General features: G+C 42.7%; 1 protein-coding gene across 1 annotated transcript; it reads left to right on the top strand.

Annotated features, from left to right (window-relative positions):
• Nucleotides 1–18,520: 18,520 nt before the first annotated feature.
• Nucleotides 18,521–20,559, top strand: Gjd2 (gap junction protein delta 2). The gene is made up of 2 exons (XM_059259516.1): nucleotides 18,521–18,591; nucleotides 19,665–20,559. The coding sequence occupies exons 1-2, from the start codon at nucleotides 18,521–18,523 to the stop codon at nucleotides 20,557–20,559; spliced, it is 966 nt and encodes a 321-aa protein (XP_059115499.1).
• The last annotated feature ends 218 nt before the right edge of the window (nucleotides 20,560–20,777 follow it).

Here is a 20,777-nt window from a genome sequence, read left to right as displayed (position 1 = left end):
CTCTCTCTATGTTTCTCTCTGTGTCTCTCTCTGTCTCTGTCTCTCTCTATATCTCTCTTTCTCTCTCCCTGTCTAATAACTTTGTTCATAACATCTATATTAAAAATGTATTTTAAAAAATCTTCAAGTCTGCTTTGGATGAGTTCATTTTAGAAATCTTTTCTGTGGTGAAGCAGGAATCCTGGTTATGGCTGAAGGCAGGCACCCAAGGGAAGAAGGGACACTTTAGGATACTGTAGAGGATGGAGTGGAGCTGGAAAGAAAATCAGTTCCATCCTACTGACAGACATCCTCAGCTTATTATTGTGAATCTTTTGGATTACTGCATTTGGTTTTTTTTTTTGTTGTTGTTAACAGGGTCTGACTATGAAGTAAATGGTGGCATTAAACTTATTACATAGCCCAGGCTGACCTTGAACTCAAGATCCTCTTGTTTCAGATTAATAGAGGAATGCATGCACATTACAGAATACTTAGCTTCAGCATACTTTCTGTTAGATTTTTCCCCTTTGCTGACTTTTATGGACATAATATGCTTGTCATTCTCAGCCACCCAAATTTAAATTCTAGATGGATTAGATATGAGTTATTGCCCCCAAACTCATGTGTTGAAGGTCTTCAGTGTTCAGATGTGAGGATGTAAGGAAGTGATTGGATCATGAGACCTTTGACCTAATCAATGGATTGATTTGTTGATGAATTCATAATTGATGGTGTCTGAATTTGTGGAAAACAGAAGATAGGAAGAAGAAGGCCACTAGGAAGATGTCCTGAAAGGTTATGTGCTATCCCTGGTCTCTTTCACTTCTTCTCTGCTTCCTGGATGCTGAGCTACAGATTTCATCAGCCATGCCCTTCTCCCTGAGGTAAGGTTACCACAGGCCTAAAAGCAAGGGGGCAGTTGGCCTAGACAGAAACCCCTGGGTGTATGAGCCAAAACAAACCTTTCCTTCCTTAGGTTGTGTATTTCAAGTATTTTGTAGTGAGAACAAAAACAACAATCTTAACACTTAATAAGCATGGATGCTGAACCAAAGCTCCCTGCATGGTGACATTTGGAGCTGGGACCTGTTCTGTGCATTTGTAATTCTATGAAATCATTGTAATTCTATGAAATCATGAAGATGGGTCATCATTATGGGATTCATGCTGTTTTAATTTAAAAACAGCGTCTAGCTGTCTCCTCACACCCCTGCCGCTCCTTCTCATTTGATGAGTCCCACTCTCTCCCTTTCCACCATAAGAGGATACAACAAGAAGAAAGCTGACTGTAAGCTAAGGAAAGAGTGTTAACTAGGAACTGAACTGACACCCAGGACACCTGCAACTACAGGAGATGATGCTGACTTTATTATTATTGTTGTTGTAGTTTTTTGAGACAGGGTTTCTCTGTGTAACAGCTCTGGCTGTCCTGAAACTTGCTTTGTAGACCACCACCACCACCACCCAATGATGCTGACTTTAACTGAACCAATGTTCTCTTTTTTCTCCTTTCTTTGCCTTCCTTCATGAATATGGGGGTCTGTAGAGACACAGAAAACTGTAAGACAGAGCTCGTATCTGTAGGAAAAGGCTGACTATAGTTTTCTTTAAGTACTTTCATATCCCAATTCTTTTATGCTGAATATTGTCTATTTTTAAAGTTAAGAGCATTAGAATATGATAGAAAAATGAAATACTTTGACCATTGGTTTGCTAAATCAATACCAGATCATTGTGTATTCTGATCATGTTTCTGTGAGATCTTCTTCTAGGGAACCATTTTATGTGATAATGTTACCATGGCACCATACAAGTATTCTCTTTCTTTAGCTCTTAAAATGGAGAAGTCCTACCATTCTGAGCTCAAGTTTCAGTTGTTCTGGGCTGATTTAATAGCAACTTCCATGGAAATGTGCTTTAAATGTTGTCTTCTACTTGACAGTAGAATTTCTCCTTCTCATAATGGAACGTATCGTCTGCCTTCATGTAAGACTTCAGTGAGACTGTAAAGAAGTCATGGGCAGCACTCACTGACTTGGGGAGGATGGCTGAGTGCTCTTTCTGCTCTCATAACAGATCTGAGTGCGGCTGCAGTGGCATTGCACACATCTGTGCACGGATAGAAATCCTTCATAGAGGCGAGGTTTCCTCCAGAGCTACCAGCTTTCAGAGGCCCACGGTGAAAATCAGATTTCTACGGAAATTGCAGTCAGTGACACTGAGCTGAAGTCATTGTTTCAGAGTTTCTGGTAGTTGGTTAACAGAAGAAATCTGGTTTCTGTTTACACAGAACTTCAGTGAGTCAATTAATCCAGGCTGTTCTTTTATTTCTAGTACACTGTGTTTGGGTTCTTGTTTTCTCTTGGGCTTAGCTTTAAATTGTTTTCTGCTCCTATTACACCAAAACCTATAGACTGTATATAGCCAAGAGATTTCTTTAAGAGAAGGAAAGGAATCAAATGACCACTGATATCAGAACCCACCTGATAGTGTGCCTCCAAACTGGCAAGGAAAATTCACTATAGCACAGACACTGTACTTTCTATGTAGCAGGTATTCATGCAGATGCATTGTTTTCATTTGCTTTGTTCTGTTTAGGCTTCCCTTACTAGAGAATACCAGTGTATGTATCAACTGGAAGAATAAAATCCTGAGATTTCAATCATAAGGGAGAGAACACATGGATTTCCTCCCATTTCCTTCAGAAATTACAATAATTTGAATAACAAAGCAATTTTAAGATGGCATAAATTCCTAAGATCAAAGAGAAAAGGAAACTGAAAAGTAGACAGACAGCCGATTATGACTGACAGTTAACTATAGAATAGCTGCAAGAATTAAGGGTGAACAAGAATAAAAATGTAGCCAAGAGCAGGAGGATTGAAATTACCCCCTACCCTCAGCTCACAGAATGTGGAATCTAAGCCTGGACTGTCCAAGCAGGAGACTAGTAGATTCCTATCTGATGACTCGCATCAGACCAACAGAGAGACAAATAGTACTGTCTTGGGGTTCCTAATTCAGTGGTCCAATGAGCTGAGCAGGAGAGTTGTTGCTATGAGGAGCCAGAGTGCACATCATCAGACAGTGGGGATCATGTCTGGTCTCAACTCTCTAGACACCACTAGCATCCATCTCCCAATCTCCCAGTGTCAGGACCATCCCAGTGTCTTTCCTCTGACCGAGAACCATGGCTCTGTATTAAAGCCCAAAGCCAGCAGGTTCCATTCACACATGTTTCCAACCAGTTTCTTAGTGCTTTATTCACTTTCAGACATGAGTTGACAAGCAGATATCCGAGAAGTAAAGCCATTAATGTAAAATGTGGAGTTCAAAGCAAACTTAAAATAGTTTTAGAGGCAGAAAAGACTGCAGCAGAAGATAAGTAAACTTCAAAATTTGTCATTCTTGCCAGGCGGTGGTGGTGCACGCCTTTAATCTCATCACTCGGGAGGCAGAGCCAGGTGGATCTCTGTGAGTTCAAGGCCAGCCTGGTCTACAGATTGAGATCCAGGACACCAAAACTACACAGAGAAACCCTGTCTCGAAAAAAACCAAAAACCAAAAAACAAAAAAAATCATTCTCAAGGCTAGCAACATGGCTCATTTGGTAGAGTGCTTGCTGTAGAAGCATGAGGCCCTGAGTTCAGATCCAGAACACCCATGTAAAAAGCCGGGTGTGGTGACATGTGTACCTGTGACCTCAGTGCTGGTGACATGACAATAGGACCCCCACGGCTGACTGTCTAACTAGTGCAGCCAAATCAGTGAATTCCAGGTTCAGTGAGAGACCCTGCCTTAAAACAAGACCAGTGCTGACTGAGAAAGGTACCTGTGTGACCTCTGACCTTCATGTATATACATATGCACGCACGCGCACGCACACACACACACATAACACATGCATCAAAAAAAGAAAAAAAATTCTCCATAGGAAGAGAAAAGTCAGTACAAATGAATTCTTAGACATTAACAGTATGATTAAAGAAAGAAATGCAACAAAAATAGAAGAAAAAAATTGAGGTAATTTCCAAGAAAGTAGAGCAAAGATATACAGAATTAAGGAAAACACAAAAATCAGCAGGTTGGATTAGTCAAGAGCTATGTGACAATTCCCAGGAGGAAACAATAAAACAAGAGAAAGTGAAGATGTAAAAGAAACCATCAAAAATAAGCCGCAGGCCCTTTCCCAGAATGGAGGCATGCAAGATTTTCTTTTAATTGAAATGGGCCTCTGAGTTTCTAGCTTCATTGATAAAGCAGATGATTCACACTGAAGCATGTCACTGTAAATTTTTAGAACAGAAGAGAAAAAAGGCAGATTAAAGGCATTTTAGAAAAAATTTGTAACTGGGCTGGAACACAAGTTCTATAAACCTAGCTCTCAGGAGGCTGAACCAGTAGACTTCAAGCTCCAAGCTTGCAAGCCCAGCCTGGGCAACTTTGGGAGATTCTGTCTCAAAATAAAATGTAAAAGGAGGGTAGAGGATGTTACCAGTGGCAGAGTGTTTGCCTGATATACCCAAGGACCTTGGTCTGAGATATGTATATATTAATCCCATGGCTTCATGCAACTGAACAAAATAAACACTGCTCTGTGTACTACTTTGGGGTTGTGGTTTGGGGCTGAGCCATTTCCCAGCTGTAAGATTTAAGCAGGTCACTTAATCTCTCTAAATCCCAGGTTGATAATCAGTAAAATCAAGAATTTTATTTACTGAACTAACATAAGCATGTCCCTGTGCTCTGGTGGATTGTAAAGGCACAATCCTTCACTTTAAATCCAAGGACAAAGTAACCAAGAAGTTGGGGTGTGTACAGAGTGTGGGAGCAGGATGTTTGCTTATTTTCTGTATTGCTGAGACAAAATACTTAACAAAAGTGACTCAGGGAAGAGTTTATTTGGGTCACAATTCTCCAGTAAATTACAGGGAGGTCATGAAGGCAGGAGTGTGCTGGCCACATTCTGTCCACAGTCATAGGAATGATGGCGGTTACCTAGCCAGCAATCTCCTTTTAAGTAAATTTGAGACTCCAGCTCATGGAACGGCACTGTCCACATTTAGGATGAGTCTTTCCACCTCAGTTAAACTAATCTATCAAATTCCTCAAAGAAATGTTCATAGTGGTTCTAAATCCTATCAAAGTGACAAGAGGCAAAAAGTATTAGAGACTTGTATTAATGGAGCACTTCCTATGTACTAAGCAATTTGTCGTGTACTCAACCCAGTTATATTATTGGCCTTCTAACTGGAGAAAATTAGCTCTCAAAAAAGCAAAGTCATTTAGCTCTAGAAATAACCACATAGCAGGATTTAGGCTCAAATCTATCACGTTCATATGTCATTCTCCCTTCGAAAACAGATACCCTCAAAGGGTACTAGACCCACATAAGGAAGAGGCTAAGGTCAGCAAAGAGTCTCAGAAAAGGCGGTGTCAGAGGGAAGGATATGTGGATTTTACTGGACATGGAGAAATCTGGACACAAAATCGCTTTCTCTCCCATCACTGTCTTAGTGCTGTCCTACTTCTGAAGCTTCACTCAGGAAGTGTTTGAGCATCTGTCCCATGCTAGGGACAGTACTAGGCATGGAAGCATATAAAAGTAAGATGAAAGCAGAACAAGAGAAACAACGCTGTGCATCAGAGAAGCTTGCAGTGTAGTCGTGAGAGGTGCTACTGCAGATCACGGGAAGTGATATGCTAGGAGGAGCACCTGGTACAGCCAAAAAGTGGCTGGAGAAAGGTGGGGGGAGCAGGGGAGTCTTCTTGGACATGCACCAGGACTGAACTTAGAGAAGCAGGCAGCATGAGGAAGCAGCTTCAGGAAAGAGTTCCCAGGCAGTGACACGATGTCCTGGGACACAAGCACCATGATGAATTAGGGGGACAGCAGCTATTTCAGTCCAGTCCGAGTGTAGAGGAGGATCTGTCAGAGATGAAAGTGAACAGGTCTACAAAAGCTAGTTTATATGAGGATTCAAGTCCTAGAGAGTCTGGGTTCTTGAATTGTATAATATTAATGTGGAAAGAAAGGGTGGGGCTTGCAATGCGTGCTCGCTCATTGCAGTATGATGGGTGCATTAGAGGGGGAAGGCTGGAAGCAGGGAGGTCAGCAAGGAGGCTACTGAATTATTCATGGAAAAATGGTAAGTGACCTGAACCAGGTAGTGATAGAGATGAAGAAAGACAGACGGATTTAAGAATATACAAAAGCACTTAGCTCCCAACCATGCCTACTCTATTTCTGTTAAGATTTCTGCCTCGATCTTCATCACAGGACCTGCTCTGGAACTTGAGAAACTAGAGAAGACCCATCTGCAGAATCATTGTGTTCATTGTGTGGCCTTGTTAATGCCTCTAAAGTTATAGCATAGAAAGAGGTTTAGGGACACTGTGCCAGAGACTGTCAGAGAAAAAGGATAGGGATGGGCATTCTTGGCAGAGGTGGCACATGGTAATGTGGGAAGGAATAGTGCATCAGGTTTTGAAGTTATATGAAGCTCTGTGTGGTAAGAGTGAAGGCAGTGTGGAAACAGGACAGGTGGGTAGACAAGAGAGGTAAGCATGGGCCAAATTCTAAGAAACCCCCTGTATGCGGTCCAAACAACTCCTAGGACTGTAAGGACTACTGGAGAATGGCAGATGGTTTGGTCAGAGCACGTCATAGAAATGTCAATTCCATTAGTAGCATGAAAAAGAGTTCGGGAGATAAATAGGCACTTTTAGAGGGTCTGTATCAAATAAGCTATGAAGGAAGAAGGGAAATGGGGAAGAGAGTGCTTTTAGAGATCCTTAGGGGATAAATGGGTCATCATGGGTTGATGAATAGTTGAAAAAATATGAATGAATTTCTAGACTTTAGTTTGAGGAGCTAGGTTATATTTTTAAGTCAGTCTTTCATAAAAAAAAAAAAAAAACTAAGTAAGGGCAGTAGTAGATCAATTAGGGCCCCACAGGAATCAGATGACTCAGTTGTGATTTCTGAAGAAAGTTTTCAATGAACAAAAGATGTACAGAAGTCAACACGAGATAGATGCTCAGATACCCAAGGTGTAACAACAGTGGGAAGATATCACTACCTGACGGTTTGAGGGCACAGGGAGAAAAATAAAATTACCAGAATGTTGTAAGATTTGAAGGGCATGGCAGAAACTGTAGTCACAGACGTTCACTGGAAACATCACCAAGCAGGAAGGAGTCACTGCCTGACCTCATGACCCTTCAATCCTTTCATCTTTGGCTAGGACACCATACTGGTCAAATCTGAATGCAATCTCAAAGAAGTCATCAGCAAAGATCAGCATCCCAAGGTGCAGAGCCAAGCACATAATGGGAAAGAGAGGATCTGGAGGACAAGCAAATAGGAGAGGACTTTAAAAGACAATAATTAATCCTGTCAGTATTTTGACATCTAGATGTCTGTGGGGTGAATATATGAAGATCAGCAGTGTTCTCAGCTGTAGATAAACGTCTCGGTATTGTTGCCAAGTTTAGTGATGTCCGATCCTTCCTTCTCAAGGATTCTTAGGAGAATTAGACATGATATTGATCCTTTAAAAAGTGCTTGGGGATTTAAGTATTCATCTTGTATTCCACTGAGAAGTTACAACAATGCCTGTAGTGTATAAATTTCAGTATGGGAGCTCCTTTATTTCTTCAATAGTTGGCAAGACACATGAAGTATTGTGGAAGAGGAAAGAGAGAAAGCAACAAGCCATCTCTGTGGTTTCTTTTTGTGATGGGAGTATTGCTTTTTAGACCAGACTAGCCTTGAAGTCCAAATTCTCCTGAATGTTTAATTACAGGCATCACTGCAACAATCCATTCAATCCTCTCTTAACACAGACTAAGTTCTCCAAATCTTTGTCATATTCAACACCCCCCCACACACACACACATACACTCACATAAATTTCTGCTTTGGATAATTAATTTTCTCTATTTTTTTAAGTTTTAAAGACTCTACCTAATGACATATGTAAATAACTATACTATCACTTTGAATATAGTCCTGGGAATGAGGTGTGATTTAGTGACTCAATGCTTACCTAGAAACATGGTGTGTATATGCCTATGTGTATGTGTGCCCTTATAGACATGAGCAGTGTTGGAGATGGAATTAAGGGCCTGGGCACTCTACCACCGAGCCCTGGATCTAACCAGAATATACTCTGAATGAAACTGAAACCTATTCAGCATAATTTACCCATTCACCAGAAAATGTTCCCTAGTGCATCACCAACTAGGCATTTGACAGGGTGAAGTGCCCCAGACTACACTGTGGCTCTTCATGCACCTGGAAGGTCATGTGACAGTACTGCCTGCTGCTACTGTAGTTTAGGCACTTGCTGACTCATGATTGTGATTTTTCTCTGGAGCTGGTGAAAGTATTTATAAGTATCCTCAATAATGGCAAACTCATCCTCTGAAGAGAAGATTGATTCCGCAAATAGCTGGAAGCCATTGGGTACTAATGGCCAGCATGAAGGACCTTCCCAACTTGTAACTCATAGAAATAGAAGGAAATTAGACTCGACCTCACAGTTACCAGCTCTGCAATGCAGGGGCAAGCCATTCTTTTAAAATATCTTTAAAATTTAGTCTTATTAAGACATGCATTTTCAGAATCTACTCGTGAAAATACACATGGGTAACCAAGGTGGCTCATATTACCTGTAGTAAAGAAACAAGGTCACTATTTTAAGTAATGAGAGTTTTCTTATCTACTAACAATGGACTCTGGAGACAGCCCCCAAAGAGGAAGCTCAGAAACACTCTTGAGGTATGGCACCATGATTGGAGCAAGTGTGTGTTTTCTTAAAGACACAACTTTCATTTTATTCTCTTTAGGATTGTTTGTTAATAGCCATGTTAGTCCTACTTGGTAGTTGAACTCTTTAGTTCTATATGACAGTTGTTCCATCTCAAAATAAATTTCAAGACATTGCCAAATATTAATGTCTTAGCACATTTCTTCCTGTAAAGATCCCCACTCTCCACCTAGACTTCCCTCTAGACTTTGCAGATCTATAGAATGGAGGCAAACTTGGACTTTAATTGGAGGAGTAGAAGGAGAGAGAGAAAGAACAGAGAAGCCTGAACTCTTTAATGGGGGTGGCCATTCTTACTGTGTCTTTGAATGCCATGGAGCTGTCTTCAATGATTTGCTTACAGTGGGCAAAGATGAACAAGTTTGAATGAGGCATCACAATAGGTGATTTATCCACTAAGACTTATCCACTTGTGGTTTATGTTGGCCATTATAATGAGGGCCTATTTGTTTCCTATGTAATTAACATTACAAGTCTGGGATGTTTTCTGAGAAGTCATGTGACTCATTTACCTGGTGGTAGATGTAATCGTTTGCTAGATCTAGAGATGCGTTTCTTTGGTGTACACATAATCTTTGAAGGAAGACAGGTATGTGCATGAGGATACACATCGAGTCTGACCAGCTGAATCGCAGTAGCAGTATCCCACTCTTTCCTTGCCTCTATTCTTGCTCACTCTCTGTAGTGGTCGCTGTGAAATGCCCTATATAACCACATATCTGAACATTTGGCCAGCTGATGACACTGTTTGAGAGAGTTGTGGGGCCTTTGGAAGGTATAGCCTTGCTGTGGAAACTTTGGGAGAAATAGTAGTCACTGATTTAGGATGGGGTGGCATTTTACAGATCAGTACCACTTTCCATTCACTCTCAGTTTCCTGACTGAGGATGTAAAGTGACCATCCAGCCTAAGGATCCTGCCATCATGTCTCTCTCAGTATGATAACAGTATTGCCTCAAACTAAGCAAAAACCAAACATGCCCTCCTTAACTTGCTTCTTGTCAGCTATTTGATCACAGAAACTGGAAAGAAATACATATCTCTACCCAAATCTTACAGCAATGCAAATAGAACACTGCATGGAGTTTTAGTAAACAAACCTGATGGGGTCTGGAGAGATGGCTCAGGGATTAAGAGCACTTGCTACTCTTATAGGAGAGCCAAGTAATTCCCAGCACCCACTTGGGGTACCTCACAGTCACCTGTGACTTCAGCTTCAAGTCATCTGACACCCTCTTCTGGCCTCTGAGGGTGATACACTCACATGCACATACACACACAGATACTACAACATAATTATTTTTTTAATCTTAAAGAATAAACCTAATCGTACCCCTCCTTTCTTACATGCCTTCAAATGGTGCCTGTGACAATTAAGAAGGATACTTAAGCTTCTTTAGCCTAGCATGTTAAATTCTGCTTGAGTTAATGCCTACCTGTTTCCCCAGCCTTGTCTCAAGCCTCTCTCTGCTTTGCTAAGCCATGGATATCACTTAGTTCTTTGAATGTGCAGTATATCGTACCTGTGGCCTGTTCCGTGCTGTTTCTGCAGCTCAGAACACCACTTTCCCACTCTTTCACTTGAGTTCCACTTACTGCTCCTTTAGATCTCAGCTCTAGAGTATCTTCCATCACCCAACCCTTCTCCACAGAGTTGCTCAGCCTCTCCCTGCTCCATTATGGACTGTATATCTCAGAGCTATCACTTCATGTTTTGTTTTTGTTTTTTGTAAACCAATTTTAAACTTAAACTTTGGCATTTGAGATTATTTGATTTGTTACTATTTGGTTAAACGCAAATGTCTCTCCTACTAGATTTTAAATTCAATGAAGTCAGAGACCATGTTGTTCTGCTTACTATGATCACTTTTTGGCACACAGGTGTAGCTGGAAGTTTTCCTGTGTCCTGGCCTGCTGGCAGCCAGGACAAATCTCTCCCACTCCCGTCCCCCAAGTAAACACACAGACTTATATTAATTATAACTGCTTGGCCAGCAATAAATAAGTCTCATTGAACAAATGAATGAATAAATGAATGAATGAATGAGAGGGTCAGAAATCTGCATGTGCAGAGATCAAGTATTAGTGACTTGGGAGAATGTGGTTGAATCGATGAGTATAGACACATAATAGATATTTGTGAACATCTATTGATTTTTAAAATGCTCCTGACAAATGGGGAGTAGGGAGGAAGGTTATTTAGTTAATAGAGTGAATACTATGCTATTTATCCATTCAGTCACCTTCCATTCATTTTTGTTCATTCTGATGCCTACTCAACCAAACAACTGCACAATAATATAATCCAGGTGTGTGGCCTTCTGATTATCCTGTTCTAGAGACCTGAGAGAAATTAGAGAGCAAAGTGACTAGCTCAGTGACTTGGTGGTCCCTCTTTTACACCAGTTGGAACAAGTTGATCAGTAATATAAACTACATTTTGGACATTTTAAAATTCAGTTACACTTTTGATTGAGGTTTCTATCCTATGGTTACTAGGCAGCAAAATTATAATTTTATTATCAACAGTAACATATTTGATCTATTTTCTTACCTTAGTGAGCAACAATTCCACCTCTGCCTGAAACAGAATAACTTAGTTATTGAATTCATAACAGAAACAGTAATGTTGGAGAACAAAATTCATGGACCGTTCTTGTGCTCTGAATAAAAGATGTAATCGGATGCAATCATTTCATTAATACACACATGGCCCTGTAATGGAAATACTGGGGACCAGATGGCCAGGAGTGGACTGAGATGAAATGAGATGGGTGTTTTCAGTTTAGCAACTAACTACTTAGCCTGTGTGGATTATATTAAGTACTTACAGAACCACATGAACACATTTCAGAATGAAATTCTGGCTTTGTGTCCAGCAGCAGCCATTCCTATCACGAGGAAAAAGCCCACTTCATCAGGCTTGTTAAAAGCTATTGCTGCTCTGCAGTTAATAGTGTACATTATTGCAGTAAATAATTTGACTGCATATTGGAGTCAGAATAAACTAAATATTTTTTCTTTTGAAAATACAAATGCATAGATTTCACTTCCAGGAATGCTGATTTAATTGGTCTGGAGGACAGCTTAGGCACTGCTGGGTTTTAAAGCTCCCTGGTGATTTTAAGATGCAGTAAATATAAGAATCATTGCATTTGTGTGATTCCCATATTTTCACAAGTTGGACCCTTTATAGGTCAATAAATGAAGCAAGTGCTTTTGTGGTATATTATCTGGAAAGGCTTAAATATCCCTTGCTCCCAAATAGCCATTCACTTTTTAAAGCACAACATTTGAAAAACTACCTAAAAATGTTCATTTCTTTGGATGAAGGCTTTGCAACTTAAATAAGGATAATTCCTCTGAGAGGGATAATACATTAAGTGGTTATCAGTTATTAACACCCCGTGTGTGTGTGTTCCTTTATCGGATTACTTTCCTTTGTGGTAGTGGAGTAAGGGGTGGGAGTGAGTGATGCGTGGTGATGGAGGAGTCAATGAACAACAGGATATGAATTCAAGGTGGGTCCCAAATATGGGGTATTTGTTCACTCTATAATCAGGGGACAGTCTATTATCAGGGTAAAAAACATAAGTATATACCAAGAGTCTCAACCTTCCTAATGCTGCAACCCTCAAATACAACTCCTCATGTTGTGGTGACCCCAACCATAGAATTATTTCATTACTACTTCATAACTATAATTTTGCTGTTATGAATTATAATGTAAATATCTGATATGCAGAATATCTGATCTACCACCCACAATGGGGTCACAACCAACAGATTGAGAACCGCTGAATTAGACTGACCATGGAATGGATGACAAGTAAGAGTGGCACCTCTCTAGTCTCACTCAGCTATGGAAACAAGAGGCCCCCCCATAGCGGTCCTTGCTTTGGGTGTCTAAGAGAGAGCAGAAGCCAGCTTGATTGTAAAAAATGACCTCTGAACTAAACCATTCCAGGTCTCTGGAATCCTCACAAAACAGATGTTGACTGAACTTCTGGAAGTCAAGAAGCAGGCAACCAGTAAAGTCCACATGAGGCTTGAACATAAACTCCAGCTCTTAGAGATGTTTCCTCTGCGGACTCATTCTAATCCCACCTTATAATTTTGGAAGCTTATAGAAGGTAGCAGGAAGAACCCAACTCTTAAGTCTGACTTTCAGCATCACACTGGTGTAAAAGAAGCAGAGACAGGGTGCTTATGACAACCGAAGATAGTCTCCCGCTTTGACAATTTCTCAAGGGCAGGCCCTACCCACATCCATGTATTTCCCCTGTAATTTCCTCATCTCTTTTATACAGACTGGAAACTCAGCAGGAGACATAGCTATATTCTGCATGGCTGGGGCTCTGGGTGGACAATGACAAAGAGATCGTGGAGAGGCGGGTACCCAGACACCAGGATGGCTCTTTGGCACTGTAGCTGAATAACTTCTGAATAGCTTTGACTTAAAAGAAATCTCTTCCTGCGGGTCTAATGAGCCTCCCTGGGAAGCTCCCAATGTGAATGGGAATCACGACTTGACATAAACGGGAAAGATTATGTGTCAGCAGGACTGATTTGATTCTTAATGGAGTGTTAATTTATTTGCTGTGATTTCACACATCTGCTTTGGCCACAATGCCATATTACGTTGATCCCTGAGACATTACTGCGTAAGGTATATTTTCTATATACAAGGTGAATGAGGAGTGGGGAAATTGTACATGTGATTTTTTTTTTAAAGGAGTACATACTCTTATTCAAAAGGCTAGCAGGAGGAAAATGGTAGATTTGACTATCAGTTAGAAACATGATTTCTTGAGGCTAAGTCACAGTTTGGAATTTGGGCTCATGAGATGGCAGCAGTTCTGGCCATATTTAGGACTGTTTATGATCAGTAGGTTGAGCAGCTTTATTCCCCTTTGAGACAGTAAATTTTGTGCATCTTTCCAGGCAAGCGTTTCCCTAAAAATCTGGGCTGAGATTTAAACATATGGAAGAAACACAAAAGATAAAAAGGGAGACAACATTTTGCACCAAAGAGTAAAATTTCATTTGCCATTTATATTCTTTTAAGTCTCCTAAGACAGGTTAGTTTTATCCCATCAGAAGACAATTGGATGTTTTCATTGGTGAACAGATGCATGTAGCCCCCCCCCCCGGGGGGGCGGCGGGGAGTGAATCTCAGTTAACTCTTGTTTGTGAATGAAATGTGAAAGACTTTAACCTGGAGACCAGTCTCAAAGAGAAGGAAGTCTCTGTCCCCATCACACAAACCCTGGGAGACTGCAGATGTTGGTGCTTCCCAGGAGAGCTGCCTCCAGGGCTCTGATCAGCTTTCCAAGGCCACCTTGCTGATGCTGATGCTGCAGCCTAAGCTTTGCTGCTGCAGCACTCCCTGGGTTAGTTCAGGAAGTGCCAAGACCACAGGGAAGAGGAAAAGAATGGAGAAGAGAGCAGCAGGGACCAATAGTGAGCAAGAAGGCTTTCCCCGGAGTAATCCAGGCCACCCCTAATGCGTTAAGATTCCCACATGGCAAATGGATCCCCTCTTCCTCTGTATTAAATATGATTACATTACAGAAGAGAACTGAGACCACCTCCAATCAGGAGACATGTAGCTCTCCCACGTCACAAGAACTAGATGGCCTGAGTGTCTTCACCATACTCTCCCAACAAATGCTTGATTTCCACAATGCTAAAGACTGTGGAAAGCACCATGAGGAATACATGCCCTCTGTCCTCCCAATAACTTATGTTCCAGTAAAGCAGAGGTCAAAAGATCAACCTTCGTTTTTACAAGTATGGAGTTCCAGTGAGGTTTCACTTACCGGATATTTAGAGTGGAGTTGTTAACAGGTTCATGTGGAACCTGTGGTTGAAGAAAATGAAGTTTTAAGCATATATAAAGATAAGAGCACATCTAGACAGACCCATATAGTAGAATTTATCATTGTTAATAACTCTACATTCCATTTCTGAGTCAGAATGTTCAACCCACACCCTTTGCTAGTCTTTGGAGTCTTTCCTTCTAGATGAGACAAAGCTTTTCCAATCTTGGTTAGTGGGCATTGTTATTTGCTAAGACTGGGATTTACAAAGTAAGCAAACCAGAAGTCATTGTGATTTAGATACTCACAGGTACCTATGTCTCTATAATCCAAACCACTTTAAAGGCCACACAGTCTTCACAGTTTTACATTATCTCAGTCTTCCCAAAGACTCTGAATACCACATTTGCCACTGTATGCTAAAGAAGCCATGAGGCATGAATTATGCACTCTGTTTCCTAAGGATTTATGGTCCAGGAAGAGATCCAAAGCCAATACCTTCACTCTAACATGTACAGTCCCTATGAACTTCCACTTACTGAGTCACAGATAGGCCTGTTTTCAGATCTGTGAAGAATGGGGTAAGATTTCCTGATATCTAGGATTCATTCCTATACTAACAAAGGTGGAATTTTAAAAAAATCTCCAAATTTCAAGTGATAAGAGCTTGTTAACAACTCCAAAACTTGACCCTTAGTTCCAGACTTTAATTTAGCAATCTGATATGGGAACTCAGTGTCTGTATTCTTAACCTACCCAGGTGGTTTACCGAACACTAAGGTTAATTCTATATGTTCTATATTTGATTTTCAACTGATGCCCTTGCTTTAGTATAGTAGAATGAGCTTCAAATTAGAATTAATGGGAGGAACTTTTCAGTTGACTTAAATAAGTAGTTTCAATCAGAGGGGAATTGAGAAATCAGAATCCAGCCAGATGAAATAATGCCCCGAGGAAGCTCGGAGATGTCCAGCTGTACATAGAACCTCTTTATATTTAATGCAGAACAATCAAGGCAAATTATTCATTGAAAATGGAGTAGATTGGGCTCAAAATAGGAAGGGAAACATAGATGTGTTAAACAACTTATGCATGATTTCTGAAAATAAAAATAGTCAAAAGTTGGATCTTTTCTGGATTTTGTAGTCCCAATCTTTGGAGTGACATTTGCATTTTCTTTCTAGATATCATTTCTACACCTCTTGCACATTCCCTCAATGGGCTTTTGACCTTTGGAACTACAAAAGTTTGAAAATTAAAGTAATGAAATTTAATTGATGAACATTTTAAGATTGTTTTTGTCCCATGGAAGTTTCTTACTGTCTATAATTTCGGTTTCCTAAATGTATTTTCATACAGTTTAACACAGAAACTAGGGTTTATGCTTTTTCTGTTTATTGTAGTACAGCTGACAACTAAAATTTCAATAAATAAAGTAAAAACAGTTGTTTTAAAAATATGGTGGTAAGAATAAGTTTTTGTAGCCTTAAAAACAAACTACTTAGTGTGTCATAAGTTTTACATAGAAGTGTTTTGGGGGTATTAATATACCAATGGTATATGTGTGTCTTTCATGTGTCATATTGAAGCATATTTAAAAATAATAAGCTGATGATTAACAATTCAGTCATAGCCTAGTGATTGAAGTTTGCATTAGACTCACTGTCTATAAAGGTTTGGCAAGACCTAAGCACAGAAGACGATTTTGAGTTATACAACTTATTAAGGGACATTTAAAGGCAGTTAAACAGATTGCCTTTGGTACTTTCTCATTCTTTTTCTCTCTACGATTCTTTACTCCAAAAATGTCTGCCATAGATGGAGCAAATATAGGGACTCAAGGGAGCAAAGAGAAAACCTGGGAATGTGTATCACATTTGAGATGAGGGAATCACCATCCCATCTGTTAGCCAACTGGAAAAAACTCTTTCTGTCTCTATTCTCAAACATGTTTTTCTGCCAAGAGGGTGAAGCTACCCCTGCCTTAACCATAACATTCCCTTTATCTCCTCCATATTTCCCCATCTTTGATGGACTCCATGAAGATCTGCTTCCTTGGGCTAGAAGCGTCAACCCCAAGAGACAATCTTGGTGCAGTCATTCCTCAGATGCTCAAGCTTGTGTTCTGTCTGTAAGCATTATGCATGCAGAAGGGCATGTGTGGGAACTCTGAGTCCTACTCTGCACCCTTCCTCCCAGTCTCAGGACCACCAGGTACCCAACTGACTCAGTTGTTCTAGACTCAAAGCACATGCTAGTGTAGCTTATATAATATACATATGTGTGTGCTCCCTGAGGGTAATTAAGGCTGCATTATATTCCTAAGACCAGCTAGCAACCCTTTCCCAGTCAGATTTTTGGAAGGATGACAAGTCCCTAACTCATTGTGCTTTTGGTATTTATAGGAAACACTCCCAACTTTGATGTCTCCTAAAACTGACCCTCAGCTAATTAGCAGCCTGGTGTGATTGTTTGAATTTTCCTGGGACCAATTAAGTAAGGTGCTGTAGATGGAACCGACAACAAAATGTAAATTTAAAAACCGCTTCTAGAATCTGCTCATTGAGGGAGGGAGAAAAGCAAAGGCTGAATAAGGAGAGTCGGGGGTGGGGTGAGATTGCGAGCTGCTGTTTCTGCTAGATGAATGCTGAATTTCCTTAAATTCAGACTGGACCGTGCTAATCTGAAGAGTACCCCCTACTCGCATCAGTTACGTGCAGATAAAAACACAGCCTCCTAATCTGTGTAGGGAGAAATGAGAACTCATCGTGGCCAGTCCACTGGCTCGCTGCTAGGCACCTGTTTGGTTGGCAAATACTTTGTGTCCAGACCTTCATGCTCAGAACACCTTCACACCTGCATTCAGGCGTCAGCCAGCAGGGAGTCTCATTGGATCTTTCTCACTCCAGCATCTGATCAGCTCACCGAAGCCAGGACCCTCTGCAGCACTCTTGCGGAAGGCTGTCCTCTCCCAGTAAGGGCTAAAAAGAGCCCTTCCCCCAACCAGCTCTACCATCTAGAAAAGGAATTTCAGTGGTGTCTCAGAAGGCCTAAAGCTAAAGGTGAGGGACAGGCGGGGACAAGCTAAGCTACCTACTCGGGTCCCTCCTCACTCACCTACGAGTCTGCTCCTCCTGCGGGAGGCCGGCGGCCAGGTGAGGCTACCTGGGAGCCCCAGAAGCCCCAAGGGGCGCTGCAGTCCTTGGTCTCCCCATTCCCGGCGCAGCGGGGGACTCCAGACCGTCTCCTCCCCCCCGCAGCGCGCGGCCGCGGCCCCTCGGGCTCCGACGCTCGGCGACAGCGGCACGCCGCGCTCTGCTCCCCTCCGCCGACCTGGCGTGACGCAGGCGGAGACTACTTAAGGGCGGATTAGAGGCGGTGGCCGCGGATTCCCCAGCCCCGCAGCCAGCTCTGCGCGCCGCAGCAGCGCGGGAGCGCCAGGTGCCCGCTCCAGTGACAGGCACCGGGGACGGTGCGCGGATCCAGACCGCAAGATCTCGGGGAAGGCGGCGCAGAGACCAGTCTCCCGCGGGCAGGAGCTCGGCCACCTGCACGCTGCCACCCAGCCCCGCCCCTCGCCGGGAGACTGCGGGAGTCAACCTGACTCCCGGACGGCAGCGGGGTGCTGGCCAGCTCCTCCGCACCGCGCCAACAGCCCCATTGGTCGGGACGCGCATAGATTGCTTTCCCCCTACTCCCCTTTTTTAAGTGCAATAAAAGGGGGAGGGGCTCGTGGATTTTTTTTTTAAAACATTTTTTGTTTGCTTCTTTAATTGGGGGCAATTCGCTCCCCGGTCAGGAGGTGCGGCCCGGGGAGGGGCCAGGACCAGGAACGTGCCCGGTACTGCCCAGTCTTTGTCTGCTGCCTCCGGATGCACAGCGATGGGGGAATGGACCATCTTGGAGAGGCTGCTGGAAGCCGCGGTGCAGCAGCACTCCACTATGATCGGGAGGTAAGGGCACCAAGCCAGCCGTCAGCGGGCCCGTCGGGCGGCCCTTGGGAATATCTTCTCCCATCTCTAAGGACCCTCAGACCCCCAGCTGGCCCTCTGCCTCCTCCCCATCCTCTGTCCAAGTGCTAGTATTGCCTGCATTAAGGGATTACCCGAAGCCCAGTGACGCCCCCCTCCTCCAGTTACTCCTGACCAGCTCCCCCATACTTTCTCTATAAAGCACCACAGGGGGAAGGGGTTCACGCTTCCCTCATCAGAAAAGGACTTGTGGACTCAGTCCTGGTACCCCCACTCTCCAGAGTCAGCGCCAATCTCCATCTGGTTCCCTAAATAGAATCTACAAGGAAGGCAGAATTGCATTTGGACAGAGAAGGGCAAGTGGGGAGATGGATTTGCTCATCACAGCAGATGCATCATTCTTTAACAGATATTTATTAAGCTAGACTCTGTTCTCCGTTAAAACTTAATGCCAGAGAGCCGTACACATAGCTGGCTTCTTTTTGTGGATATCTATATGTATGTATATATGCACATATGTATGTGTAGGATATATATTTATTTATTCATATTTTTCTCTACCTGCAGCTATCTCTTTATGTATATAGACATGTGAGTTTTGTATTCATAACTGTTTCTATGGACAATTAAGTTCTATATGTTGAGACTAGTACTTACACATGTAGGGCTCAATGCTCACCCCATGTGTAGACCCTCAAACACACATTCTCTGTAAAAGATTCTACATGCATTGGCCAGAGTAAAGATGTGTTTAGAGTCTCTAGACATTCTTCATATAGAGCTGAAATATACACATCACAAAAGGACCATAAACAGTGTATGAAATTGTGCAGATGTGAGATCTTTGTAATATGAAGTATTCCAAGCTTACCAGCACCAAGCAGATAAGGAAGAGATAAAGTCGTTTTCCAGGCTCTCAGTTCAGTACCACTCAAGGGTGGACAGCTCCCCCGTCCAAGGACTGGTAAACACTGAAAACAGGAAAGATCAGGGACTTCCCATCAGTGACTTAGCCTATGAGAACCTCTCTCCCCCCCTCCTTTTCCTCTGCTCAGGATCCTGTTGACTGTGGTGGTGATCTTCCGGATACTCATTGTGGCCATTGTGGGGGAGACGGTGTACGATGATGAGCAGACCATGTTTGTGTGCAACACCCTGCAGCCCGGCTGTAACCAGGCCTGCTATGACCGCGCCTTTCCCATCTCCCATATACGTTACTGGGTCTTCCAGATCATAATGGTGTGCACCCCCAGTCTCTGTTTTATCACCTATTCTGTGCACCAATCAGCCAAGCAGCGCGAACGCCGGTACTCTACTGTCTTCTTGGCCCTGGACAGAGACCCCACTGAGTCTATAGGGGGACCTGGAGGAACTGGGGTTGGGGGCAGTAGTGGGAGCAAACGAGAAGATAAGAAGTTGCAAAATGCCATTGTCAACGGGGTGCTGCAGAACACAGAGAACACCAGCAAGGAGACAGAACCAGATTGCTTAGAGGTTAAAGAGCTGACTCCACACCCATCAGGGCTGCGCACAGCAGCAAGGTCCAAGCTCCGAAGACAGGAAGGTATCTCTCGCTTCTATATCATCCAAGTGGTGTTCCGAAATGCTCTGGAGATTGGGTTTCTGGTGGGCCAATACTTTCTATATGGCTTCAGTGTCCCGGGGTTATATGAGTGTAACCGATACCCCTGCATCAAGGAGGTGGAATGTTATGTGTCTAGACCTACTGAGAAGACAGTCTTTCTGGTGTTTATGTTTGCTGTGAGCGGCATTTGTGTGGTGCTCAATCTGGCTGAACTTAACCATCTGGGATGGCGCAAGATCAAACTCGCTGTCCGTGGGGCCCAGGCCAAGAGAAAGTCGGTCTATGAGATACGTAACAAAGACCTGCCACGAGTCAGTGTTCCCAACTTCGGCAGGACTCAGTCCAGTGACTCCGCCTACGTGTGAAAAGGCAGGTTGGGGAAGGCCTGCTGGGTGGCAAGTAGCCCTGAGGCAGATGATGACTCAAGGGTAGACAGACCTGCCCTCATTTATGTGATGCTCGATATCAAGGTCTAGGAGACGGATCTTAAGGGGTCTTCATCGGCAAAGAAAAAATGTAGATCTGTCATCACACGTCCCACCATCGGTTCTACAAAGACAATTGGGTAGAGTGATGAGATGAC

Source organism: Peromyscus eremicus, chromosome 4 (assembly GCF_949786415.1).
Source record: "Peromyscus eremicus chromosome 4, PerEre_H2_v1, whole genome shotgun sequence".
Classification (NCBI taxonomy): domain Eukaryota; kingdom Metazoa; phylum Chordata; class Mammalia; order Rodentia; family Cricetidae; genus Peromyscus; species Peromyscus eremicus.
Note: the sequence above shows the minus strand (reverse complement) of the source record. Positions and strands in the feature narration are given on the sequence as shown.

Excerpts from the sequence above, each read along its gene's own strand:
- Gjd2 (XM_059259516.1), top strand. The coding sequence starts at position 18,521 with ATGGGGGAATGGACCATCTTGGAGAGGCTGCTGGAAGCCGCGGTGCAG. Across the intron at positions 18,592-19,664 it reads CACTCCACTATGATCGGGAG|GATCCTGTTGACTGTGGTGG; the intron begins GTAAGGGCACCA and ends TCCTCTGCTCAG.